General features: G+C 42.8%; 1 protein-coding gene across 1 annotated transcript in view; it reads right to left on the bottom strand.

The window, feature by feature from the left end:
• The window catches only part of GRIN2A (glutamate ionotropic receptor NMDA type subunit 2A), a 157,603-nt gene that overhangs the window by 14,293 nt on the left and 130,192 nt on the right, over positions 1–13,118 (bottom strand). Inside the window, exon 12 of the mRNA XM_066197714.1 lies at positions 2,023–2,210. Coding sequence (XP_066053811.1) covers positions 2,023–2,210 — 188 coding nt within the window. The remainder of the gene's footprint in view (positions 1–2,022; positions 2,211–13,118) is intronic.

Below are 13,118 nucleotides of genomic sequence, written 5' to 3' on the forward strand. Positions count from 1 at the left end.
CAGACCATTTTCTGAACAAATTCAGGGAACATTCACAAGAGAATATAAATGTTTTAGCATTCCTGGGTTGTTCAGAGTAACTTCTAACGGTAATGAAAAAAAGCCATAAATGTATTCACAATTTCCATGGTTTGTGCATTCAAAATGTTTGCTTACCTTCTGGGCAAGATGAGCAAGGGTGCAGACATTTCATAATGAGGTTTCATTCACCTGGGTGTTCCCTGTATCTACTGCTATTCTCTAAGTTCTAATATTGAGTTTTGTAGATAGTTCATTTGTATTATTTTAAGCAACTAAAAATGGGTTAAAGGCATAAGCATTTGTATGCTCTGTAAGTCCCAGGTCAAAGTGTAAGCACAGGGTAAGACTTTTCACACTTTGCTCCCACTTTGTTTTTCACCTGATATTCAGAGTAAAAGTGTAGCATAAAAATGCAGCACCTTCAGTGTTTTGATGAGCTTTTTCTTAAAGAGCTTCGAGTTCTTTCCCTTCTATTTCATTTATTTTCTTTCTCTGCGATTTAATTTTTTGTGTTGGATGAGAAGTATCAAAAAATGATGAAGGAGTAAGCATGAAAGAAATGAAAAGTGAAAGGAATGAAACCCCAAGTGTTGCTCTGGCTACATCTAGAGCGGTTAGCCCACACTGAGAAAGACAACTCAGACCCTCCTGCAGGCTACAGAAGCTTTTCCTTCTTTAGTATGGGACCAATAATTCAACTTCTGTGATTCAAATCCTCTTTTAAAAATGAGTCAGAGTTATAGCACCTAATAATTCTTAACAACATTGCACAAACAGAAAATAATATTCAAGAATATGTGAATGTTTGAAAGGCAGCCATTGCAGGTCACCTAGTCATTCCCTCACCCAAGTGAGTGAGGTTTGTTCCAGGAGCCTCTCTAAATCCAACAGATGGATATGATGGCACCATTATTTCCATATATACACCAGACAAAATGCATCAGTCGTGATGATGACACCTCTTCCAGTTGTTTAGTGTTATATCAGGAGTAAAATCCATGTGCTAGAAGACTAACACACTCATTGCCTGCCCTATGAAAATTAATGTCCTGGGGTTTATGGAACAGGAGACTTTGCTAAGTCCTGCTCTCTGCCATTCCTATTACACTGAAATTCACCATTCTTACCCGCAGTTGCTTGTTACTGGTGACTTTAAACCCATATTCATCTTTTGATAAAGCCCTCTCTTTCACTGACAGAGAAATGCAAAGTCAGCACACATGTATGTAAAAAAACCAAACTACAAGTTATGTAATACACACCACATTCCAATCTGATAGAGGATCTAATCAGTCATACCACAGAAAAATTTTAATTACCATATTTCTATTCGCTTGCACAGGTGAAACACAAAGCTTTCTAGAATCAAAAAGGAGTTCATCCCCTATGTGGAGACTGAGTCATCATTGCTGTTTTCAAATATATCAGAGATGCGCAGCAACTTTCTCCTGCAGGGCAGAAGTGCCGAGAGGACCTAGAGTTCTTCTATTTTGTGTTAGAATGAAAAATATTTGTTTGAAGTACAATGAAGCAAGTCACCCTAATTCGATTTTGCAGGCTTTCTTTTACCAGAAGTTTAAATGAATCCGTCCTAGATTAGAGATCACCCACCGTTCAGAACTGAGCTAAACACTTTTTAATAGCAGAACAGTCATGCTGAAAGATAACTCATCTACCAAGGAATTGCTCAGAGACAAAAATAAAGGAAATAAATAAATGTTTAAACGCTCTCTAACACTTAGGCCAGCTTAGGTTTGTGATGTATATGAAAACACTTTCTGAAAATAGAGGCCGATGCCCTTGGCAGTGAGGTGAGTTAGAATCGAGTGGAAGAGAACTCCTGTCCCAGCGCCAAGAAGAGATTTTACTTTGTTTTACCTTTTTTAAATTTTTATTTTAAAGACTTCAAGAGAACAGTACTAGCAGGCTCAGAGCTCCTAAAACCGAATTAACTGTGCACACATAGAGCAGGAAAAGAAAGGGAAAAATCTTGGTCCCTACCGTCTCCCACAAACTGCAGGAGGGCGAGATCAATTTGTCTCTTCCAAGGTGATCCTTTCTGCAGAGCAATCCCATAGCCAGTAGTGGCAAAGATGTACCCGCTGCCTATTGTGACAAGTTTGCAGCCTTCATCTCTTCCAGCCTTGTAATTCAGCACCGCTGCATCGTAGATGAAAGCATCCAACTTCCTGAAATAAAACATTTTACAAACCAAATCATTAGGGACAGCTGTTGTCAGACTTCTTTTGTCCTTGATGTTAGGACCCTGTTGAATATCATATGGATTCTTTGATATCATTAATTACATATCCTGCTCTGCTGTATCTAAAATTAACAAAAGGCATCTATTTTAGTGAGGGGAAAGTAGGACACATAGTTTTGCATTTCTATTTTAAGGGATGCTGTTAAAAAAATATTGAGCAGGAGAAACCAATCTACAAAATGTCTTGCCCTGATATCTTTGTATCTTTGCTCTCAGTATGGATAATAAATACCTTGAGACGTGAAATGATCTCCAAAACCAACAGAAATTACAACAGAGAACTTAGAATTGAAACAACAATAGACAATTACTTTATTTAAAATATTAAAGGAGATTGAAAATGTTCATCAGTTTTACATACACACCCTTGTTTTACTTCTCTTTCCAAAAATAAACAGTGAAGGTGGAGGTCAAGTCCTTGATAAGACAAAAGCAAGATACTGGAGCATATCTCATAGAGCTACCTACATCCCACTTAAATATGATAGAAAATGTTCCTTTATGATTCACAGTTCCAAACACATTATTTGTGTATCTGGAGCACAGCAGGAGGAAAAGAACTTGTGAAAAAGTTTAAGCCATTTACCCCATCTACCTAAAAATGGAAGAATGAGATAATCCATTCTCTAAAGAATGCAGAGAACACAAAAGGAGTGGGAAACAAATTCAGTAGAGAAAGGAGATGAAGCAATGTCCTCCAAGGATCCCTTCTCAGAAGCACTGTAAAGCACATTAGAAGGCAGGTGCACGGATGTTTCACAAATGAAGGCAGTGAAAATGCACGTACAAGAAGAGGAGGCCATTTGGAAGGACGATCACTTGACAGCAGCAGATCCCAGACAAAGAAAAGGCATTCTCACACTGCCAGAAATTCATATGCAAACTTCAGAAAGAAAGATGAAACTTTATTTTGCACTACTGCCCTCACCTGCAGCCAAAAGCTTTGGAGATTTTTTACTGCTTGCACCAGAGCAGCAGCCTACAACAGCAAGAGGAAAAAGCTGTTGAGGCCTGAGCTCCAACCTGACCTGAATGACACGGGAAACCAAAGGCACTCCATTCCAACAACACACCCTCTCCCTTCCCAGCATGTCTGCGCAGCCCGTGCGAAGCCAGAGGAGCAGGAAGGACACGGCCACCCGACTGGCTTTGCTGGATGGTGTGGGGGAACCCACCCTGCCAGCCCCGCGGGCTGTGCCGCCCCAGGCAGCGCCAGCTCTGCCTGCTGAGCCTCTGCAGAGCCACGGAGCACCTGAGCAGCACTGCTGGGCGGATCTGATGGGCGGCAGCTGACACAGCCCGGCACAACTCTGCCCACCAACACTTGGGGCCATTAAACACCTGGAAAGGCAGCCATTAAAATAAATGTACTGTGGCACAAACAGGTACAACAGCATCAGCTTCGGTTACCTTATAGCAGGACGCACCAGTTGTGAATTCTGTTGCCATGAAGTTTTGGAGTTACACTTGCTACTAAGCTTCAATCCGTTTGTGTTGATAAAGCCTTTCATACCCACAGAATGGAGCAAGACCTAGACATATCACATTTTGACTACTTACAGGGAAAAAAAGCCCCAGCAAGCTTTCAGGCATAGCATAATTCAAATTTCATTCATAAATAATCAATCAACAGAGCCCTAACTTTTTCAGAACTCTAAATCAGATACCGAAAATGTGGCACTAAAGAAACCTGTGTCCAGCTCACATTAAACCAAGTGAATACCAGGAGAGAATGAAGTTGTTGGATTTTGTCTGCTGTCATGAAAAAGTTCCTGTCACTAATTACTGTTCTTTATTGCTTTCTTTCAAGGATATTTATCCCAACAGTCACCATTCAAGTCATCTAATTGAAATTTAGTGAAGTGGTTAATTCAGAGTAGAGGTGGTTCATGCAACCATTAAAAACAATAGTTGGGCCATCAGTTCTTCTTCTTTTGCCCTCTTCCCTAAAATTCAGCTGGTTCAACCATCAGCTTAAAAGTCAGATTAGCTCCACCAGTGCCCAAAATCTGGTCTCCTCCTTCCTTTCAATGGATAATTTAACATGCAGAAAATCACTAAACATCTGGTAGGCGATGTCACAAATTCAATCCATAAATAAAACATGGATGGCTACCTGGCACTGGGGGTAATTAAATTGGAAAGAGCCAAGAGGGTGCTGGGGCACTGCCCAAGCCTGGAGCCCTCATCATAAGATCAGAATTTTCTAAATGACAGGCTTTGATGCAGCACTTCAGAGACAACCTTTGCCTGTATAGAGAGCAAAAACAAAACTCTGTGTCCTTTGGGTAGGCTCACAGTGGTAAAAAACCCCCCACAAACCTGCTTGCTGTACCCTCAGGATATTGTAGCTTTTCTGATGTACAGCAGACAATCACCGAAATCAATAGGGCCCAGCCTCACACGCTGACACCTGCAGTTGTCTGTGGGGAAGGAAGGACTCTTCCCCTCTCAGAGGATGCTCATGGCCCAGGGATTGGAGGTGCTGCTCTCTCCGTGGGTACAGACGCTGCTGCAACCAGACAACTTAAAACACACTCTGGAATTTGTCATCTGTTTATTCCGGGATTTACAGTTTTGAAACGCAAGCACATAAAACACATGCTGTTAAACACAGAGAAAATATAAAGAGTCAGCTACTCTTCTGTCAAAACAGTCTCAGCCAGAAATACAAAGGAAAAAGAGCGCTTTGCCAAGGACCCCAGGGCAAAAGCCTTGCGCTACCTCAGAAATTACACTCTTCACGTGCAGTTTGCCTCCTTCGTTACTGAGCACTGCAGTGAAACCTTGGGACAAAAAGACGAAGCAGAGAGTTTCGCTCACTCGCTGTGGAAGCACCTCCCCAGTTTCCCAGGAGTCTGGGACCAGTGCAGTGCTCACACATGGAACAGGTTCTGAGGATGCAGAAGGCTTCGAGGACTTTTTCCAAACTACTTCTATAAGGTCACAACAAATCCCATTACACAAATCAATTTAAAAACATGAGGTACTTTCCTGACAGATGCTGAGAGCTGAAGGTTCTGCTGTCAGTCACTGCCCAATGTCTCAACTGTAAATCAAAAATTGATTGCCCTGAAAAACCCTTGGTCCACAAATACAAACTTATATTCAGAATATATTTTCTGCATTTCCAACATAACTCTTATAACCTCTCAAGGCTTAATCATCTCTTCATCGTGTGCTGATTACAGAAGTACTGTTCCTGCAAAGCTCCAGAACACGCTGTGCCCCTGCAGCGTGGGCAGGGTGGAACAAGCCCCAAGTGAAGCTCTCAGATTTTAGGGCACCCAACTCTTCCATCACTAGGAGGTGAATTTCTGGCGTTCCAAAATTTTAAGAACTTTCAGATAACTATAAACGCTTCTCAATTAGAGTTTCCAAAAATGGAGACAGCAAAATCTGGGCTAGTCCAAAACTGTGACCCTTTCTGCGCTGTTTGCAAGGCTGGCAGCGAGATCAGCCCTGGAGGAAGGCAGGGCAGGGATGAGTGCCGGCCAGAAGGCTGCTGGGAACACAGAGGACTTTCCTTCCTCTCCAGTCGGTGTGAGGAGAGCCACAGCTGCTGTTTTGCTGGGCTCCGATGGAAAAGCCGGGCCGGGTGCTGGACACTGAAGCCCATCCTTGTCTCATTCTCCAGACGGGACTGGGAAGCCTGGACCTCCAGCTCTCCCTGTTCTTTTTACAGAGCCTGGCAAGCCCCAGGTCTTGATTCCTGTGGCAGCAAAACTGCAGTGTGCTGCCCAGCTGAGCAGGCTGCTGTTGAGGTGACACCCCCAGTGCAGAACAGCCTCCCCGCGCCAGCACGGACCACGCGCCCAGAGAGGCTCAGAGCCTCCTGCAAGCCTCAGTCACCCACAAAGGAACAATCCACCTGTCAGCTCAGGGCAGCCACCAGGGAGTGAAAAGCTTTGTCACACTGCGGAGGTTTAAATAAACTGGCAAGAAATATCAGAGAGCTGAGAGAGAACTATCAAAGCTGGAATGCCTCGGGAGAAGGTTCAGAGCTGCCATGAACTGGCCAAGCAGGCCAGGCACCTCCAGCCAGCACAGGGGAGCAGAACTGCAGGGCCCTGGCTCACCTCAGCAACGGGCAGGTCTGAAAACTTCTCAGAACTGCTGCAAAAATCCTGGCTAGAAGGAAAAACAAACAGTTCGGAATATTTATATAACAGTGACTACAAAGGCAAATGTCCTTCATCACTGAGCAAGCGCCAAGGGGAAAAAGGGGCTGGGGAGAATTTTATCTCACAGCATCAGAGAACATCACGTGTTATGAAATCGTGAATTGGAATAGTTCTAGAAAAACCCAAATGGGCATTACTGAATGTAAAAATTTGAAGTGGGAGATATCTGAAAAGTAAGTGTGGACAGTCCCATAACTAAACATTTATGATTCATCAAGAAGGATAAGAGGTGAAAAATCAGAATATCTATTGCAAAAACTCATTCTCAATTATTGCTGCACACATGCAAAATTGTCTGGTAGAGAAAATAAATTTAAGTTAGAGAAAAGGTGCAGAAAAGCAATCTCAGAAAAGTTAAAACGCTTCCCTATAATTTTCCCCACCTTTATAACTGGCACAACTTTTCATAAAATTCCTATGATGAAAACTGAAAAGGAAGACGAGGCAAATGCTCCTTTATTAGTCACTTCTCCCTTAATAATAGAAGTATAACACAACTGAAAAATGTTCCTTTGCTTCCTTAACCAACTACATGATCCTTCAATGATTTTGTTCTCTTGATGGAATGAGAAGCAAAAATCTAAAATGCCAATCTGCTCAGTAGGTCTGGAGCCACAGTGACAATGGCATTAAAAAAAAAAAAGTGTCCACTTACGGCTGGAATAAATTTGCATACATTTTTAGAGAACATCAATAGCATTGGGAAGGCAACAAGTACAAACATACTGTCTGTGGGATCTGATTTACATCACAAACTTTCATTTCATCCCTTCTTTCCCCACCGAAGAGATAAAAGAAAGTGTGTCAAGAGTGAACAATGAGGGACAGCATCATTTGTGTCTCTCTGTGTCCTGGGGATCCAGAGCTCAAAGGTCACTACGGAATGACCCAGCAATCAAAGGGAAAGAACGCTGCTCTGAAGATGAGGCTTCCATGAAAGTCTCTAAAGTGCCACTTTGATACTGCTGGAGCAAAAGCAGATATTTAACCTTTAACATGAAGGACTGTTGATTTCTCTGACACAGTTTTGACTGAAATGCATTTCATCTTATCTGATGGACTTCACCGCCAGCAGTGACTTTATCTTTCGGTACATATTCAAATGGCCCCTGACAGAACTGAACTTCACACACACTGAGTGGATTTCCTGACATCTTGGTATTGCCAATTCATTAGGGGAAAACTGAACGACCACCCCCTGCAACAACGCAGGTCAGCAAAGCATAACCCAGTTAAATGATGAGCTCACGAGCACAGAACGCGCTTTTAGCTTTCCTCCCAGCTCAAACCATCCTCACTTCAATCTTCACACAGGACGCAGAGCCATAAAATTCAAAAGAGCAGGTTCTGACAGACTTTGACACCACCATGAGAGGTTGTGGAGGCTTCACCTTGCCTGCCAGGGCAATCCCAGCTGCCAGAACACCCACAGAGAACCTCCCTTGGCTGTGGTCACCCGAATGGGCACATTCAACCCTCTCCCCCGCAGGAGCTCCCATCCACCACCCCTCTGCCCACACACCTTCCCAGTCCCTGGAACATTTCCCTTAGCAACAAAATAATGGAAAATTTAGTGTGCCTTTATGATTAATTTATACAATGGAAGATTGTCCCACTTCACATCTCAGAAGCCAAGCCAAGAAGTTTTTGCAACGCATCAGTTTATCAAAACACAAAATTTGAAGAGCTGAGTGGGGGGAATATATTTTTAGATTAAAGGTTTTGTCCCAGTTACAATAGCATAATGAAGGATAAATTCAGCACAGCTCACCAAGTACCTGATCTCAACCCCAAATGGAATGAAGACTAAAACTCAGAATAGTTTCTAAAAAGAACAGAGGTTGGAGGGCGCACAGTTACTTCCACCAGTTTGTTTGATTTCCAGGCTATTTGTAATTTTTAGAGATACTTGACAGATAAGAGCATTACCTAAAAAAGTTATAATGCAGACAAAGGAAGTAACTTTAAGAGGGGGGGAAGCCAACCAGAAAAAAAAAAAGTCCAGAAGAGCACTCAGGTACTGAGTAAGGGAATTGGAAATAAATTACTATAAATTATTTTTTTTCTAGAGGCAAGCTTCTATGCATCAGGTGAACAGGAGAAACAGGGTTGTTAGTCTTCCTTTCTTTGAAAAAAAAAATGTGCAAGAGAAGCAATCCTCTGGCCAGGAAGAAATCCCCGAAAATGTAAGAATTACAAGAATATAAGAATAACTGCATTTCCTGAAAGGACAGCAAGTTATGGGGAAACAGGAATCAGCCATCAGAAAAACCGATGCCAGAAAATCCTGCCGTGAGTGGAAATACCACAGGGGTCTTTATGTCTGCGCTGGCAGCTTGTAGGGCTGAACTCTGCCCACTTCAGCAGTAAGAGCAGGAAAGCTGTGCCCATCCAGCCTCACATTTCTTTTAAGATACCAGATTTCAGAATTGATACTGGAGTGAAGAGATCCCTCTGAAAAATGTTCCTAGATGCAACAGCAAATTTAGATGTTTTCACATCTCTGCAGCCCTCTGGCACAGACAGCAGTTGCCCAGTTGCAAACCAGCTTTCCGATTCTTAGCTTGTGTGGCTACAGCTGGAACATCCATCGGAAATCATTCCCTGCAGAGCGCAATGCCAAAACGAACATCAGAGTGAACACTGAAACACACATTAGATTAAAACACCACAGAAAGCAGCATAATGTAAATTGAAAATAAGTTACCCCAGCCATCTGATGCCAAATTAAATGAAGTTATTGATTGCAGAAGTTGTCTGAACTTGGTCAGCCAGGACAGAAAATCCTGAACGGGCCAAACTGTTTAGCAGAGATTTTTTTTTTTTCAGAAGGTCAGGAAGGAAACTGGTATTCACATTTTAGCTCCTTCAGACAGTTTTAAGGGAAGTGTATTTGTATTTGTACAATAGTTTAGTGCTTACTGTCAAAATTGATAGTGATAAGATACCCTGGAGCACTGCAAACATCTGCTCTCCCAGGTAGTTTGGGATCTTTGTCCAGTGCTCCTTGACTTAGATGCTTCCCCTGTGTTTATACGATGAGAGCACCCCCACAGGGTGCCCTCTCTTCATCAGCATAACAGGCATCCTGGAGGGTAACAAGCAATAAATTACTAAGACTACAGATATCTAAGGCTGCCTAGAGACCTCTTCCTTTCCCCTTCAAACACTCTTCAGAGTTAACCATCCCTGGAAAATTCTTAAAAGTTTCGACATTTCTGTGACTTCTGGTTGTAAGCTGCTATTGTATCCCCATGGGAACAATGAAGAATTTGTGATTTTATGGAAAAATTGAAATATATCATTTTTCCTTCAAACAGACTTCTCTCACAGCTTGCCCTCCTCTTTTGAGGTGAAAAGTTTTGAATCTCAGAAAGAAAAAAAACTAGGAAGTTTCTCCTCTGGTGAAAACTTGGATGAAAAATTTTCTATAAAAATAAAATGAAAATATTGAAATTGGGTTTGCATTGAAGTGGAGAGATGTCAGCTGGCTGCCTAAAAGACAAGTTGGGCTTGATTTTAACTTTAGGCACATCAGTGCTTTAATTGGCAGTCCTAATTAGCAGTAGGACCTGCTGGGCACAATCTCAACTGTGCTGCAGCTGACAGGAACAGGGATGTTTGCCTCCTGGTTATGCCCGTGCCACACTGCAGAAGCTGCCAGCTCAGCCTCTGACCTGGTTGTATTTGTTCAACAAATAACAGAGTGCGCAAAGCTGTGAAATGGATAATTTATAATCACTGTGAGAACAACAAAAATCCAATTCAGGCCAATAAACTCACAGACGGGGTTAAAAGGCCATTGGGGCCTTCTGGGGTCTTCTCCTGCACTCTCTCTGCTTAGTGCTGTGAGATTCTACAACACACGTTAATAATCATGTTCTTTTCACATGGAGACTGGGCTCGCAGGGAGGAAACAACTCCTCACGCCATTTGCACTGCTCAGTTCGATGCTTCCAGGTGTTGCTGCTGGCACTGTAGCTTATCATTGAAGGATGCCGAGGATACAACCACCACGTGTCCCTGTCAAAGTGACAGCTCAGGCCAGCCTGCAGGCTGAGAGCAGCTCCTCAGGGGCAGCTCATAAATCATGGGGATGTAACCCTTCACATCTGGTAACCCAACACAGCTGAGGCAGTTCCTGCTGTGGCTGTGGCTGTGGCAGTGCAGACACGCTGCCACCACAGCAGCCTTTCCAAGCAGCTCTGTAATTCCACCAGCACATCAGAGAGGACGTGGGAATAAGGTGTTCAACTGATGTGTATCGACACACGCACTGCTGTCTTCAACAGGAAGGCAGATGAAGTCCCAAGTAAACTTCAGCATCAAATCCCTGAGCACACAGCCACGGCCGCGGCTGGCAATAAAAGCTGTAAAGCCCTCACGACAGCCAGGGCATCTGCAGCTGCACATGGGGCTGCTTGCCTGGGGAACACCAGGGATTCATTCCTGCAGCTCCCTTGAAAGGAAGTGACAGGCAACAGGCAGGCGAACAATTCCTATTTTATCCCTACAGTAAAAAGAGCCTCTCCCAATTAAATTTTCTCATTTCAGCCATTAGCAGTTAAATCCCAGACTATGTGCCACTGTAGATGTGCTGTGGCAAAGGTGACAACATGAAATGCATCTCCAGTTTATTGCCATTGCGATTTCTCCTCTTGACAGTTTTACAGCCACAAATAGAAACGCTTCCTGCAAACTCAAGAGCTACGAGCTCATACAACCCACACCAGAGAACTGCAACTTCAAGGTTGCTTTGCCCGCAAAAAGATGGTGTTCCTTAACTATAATCTCTTCAGGAAAAATACAGCCGGGCAAACAGAAGGAAGCACACCCAAAGAGCCACTGCAAAGAGCACAATAATTAACAACTTCCTATTCGGGAACTTATTTTCTCTTCAAGAAGCGCAGTCAATAGGATCTGTCTCCCTGGTACAGAGGCTCTAGAAATGCAGATCAATTACGTGCAGCACGGACAGAAATGCTTGTGATGCGTTTTTAAGGCTGTATTTGATCAATAAGCATCTCAAGAGCTCGGAGGAGCCTCCTCGGCTCTGGCAGAGAGCACATCAGCCAATGCCTTACAGACTCTGCTCTTCGGAGTAATGCTCGGGGCAACAACTGCCATTTCTGCTCTCATTAAGAACAAAACCCTCCAGAAGCCCTGGGCTGCTCGGTCCTGCCTAAGGAACAATCCCAAGCTCTGCACGTAGCACAGCACATGTGGACCACCTGATCCCTTAAATGCATGAAATTTAGTGAAAAACACAAGTACACTTTTTGACAAGCTTGTAAGATCAAGATTATTTTCAGTAGCAAACTGCATTGAAGAAGGGACAATATTTTGCCATTTTGAAAATTATTAAGGAGTACTTCAGTAACAAGATTTTCCTTTTTAACAGGCCTGGTTGCAAACTGACACATTCAATTAATAAAGTTCTGCTGTTGCTCAAACGGTGTTTCAGCAGCTTCCTGAGAAATACACCTGTGAATCTCAGAAATAAGACCCTAGTGGCAAGAGATGGATATTACCGAGTCTTTACAGATTTTTTTTTAAGATCTTTTCAGAAACAAAGGTTGATTTTGTATCAAAGAGGCAAAACCAATAAAGCTGATAACTTTGCCTTCACCCCTGATGGCAACAAGCCTTCATGAGTAAGCTGCAGTGAACCCCCTATGGGGATTCACCTGAGGGAGCAGGTATAATGTCAATGTCAGACTAACACAAAAATCTCATTTCCACTTTGATTTGCAGCATTTCCCAGGTGATGATCTGAAACATTTTTGATGCTAATTGACCAGGATAGGTCCAAGCCTATTGCCCATGCAGTGAAGTTGCTTGTTCTAATTAAAACAAACAAAGGCAGATGCTTTCCTTGTATGTTGATTTCTGAGACAGTACCAGCTTCACCTCTCAAAGATGAAACCAGAAAGGGGCTGGGTGTGTTTTCAAGGCTTCCCAAACACAGATGTGAGCGCTCTCACCTCTGCAGGTACAGCAATACTCCAACACAAGTCTTATCCAACCTTTACACCTGGCCAGGAAATAAAGGCAGGAATACCATTTGTTTTACACGTATTTCTATCCATATTTCTCCCCCCATCAAGGCTTTTTCTGGCCACATTAGCAAGTGGACTGAAGCAGCTGATTTTCCATTTGTTGAAAGAAAGCAAGATAAAAAACAAACAAATAAAAAAAACCCCCCACAAAACAGCAGTTTGGATTTGAATTTGTTTTCAGAAATCTGCGCATCTGAAAATTTACGTTTCTTTTCTTCCAGCTTTCTCCTTCCAGTTCAGCTCAGTAAGATTATGTATTAAACACAATGGTCTCAAAGATCAAGATATTCCCAATACATCTCAAGACATTAATGCTAATTAAAGTTGATCAAAAGACTTTGTTTGAGATACAGCAAAACCAGACTGAACTGTGACAAGATGCCACTTTATCATTTCATTCCATTCAGATCACACGTATGGCATTGTTCAGTCATTAGGCATTGCCCCACTGCTGGTATATTTTGCCCCACCTTGAGATTAGAATCAAACACTATACAAAAGTAATTAAAAGGGACCAAACCTCACATCTTCAATTAGGCAAAAGCAGTTTTTAAAGTGAGATTGGAAATATAGGTTATACAAACACTCTGC

Source organism: Chamaea fasciata, unplaced genomic scaffold, assembly GCF_029207755.1.
Source record: "Chamaea fasciata isolate MVZ Bird 193981 ecotype frontalis unplaced genomic scaffold, bChaFas1.0.hap1 SCAF_16, whole genome shotgun sequence".
NCBI lineage: Eukaryota > Metazoa > Chordata > Aves > Passeriformes > Sylviidae > Chamaea > Chamaea fasciata.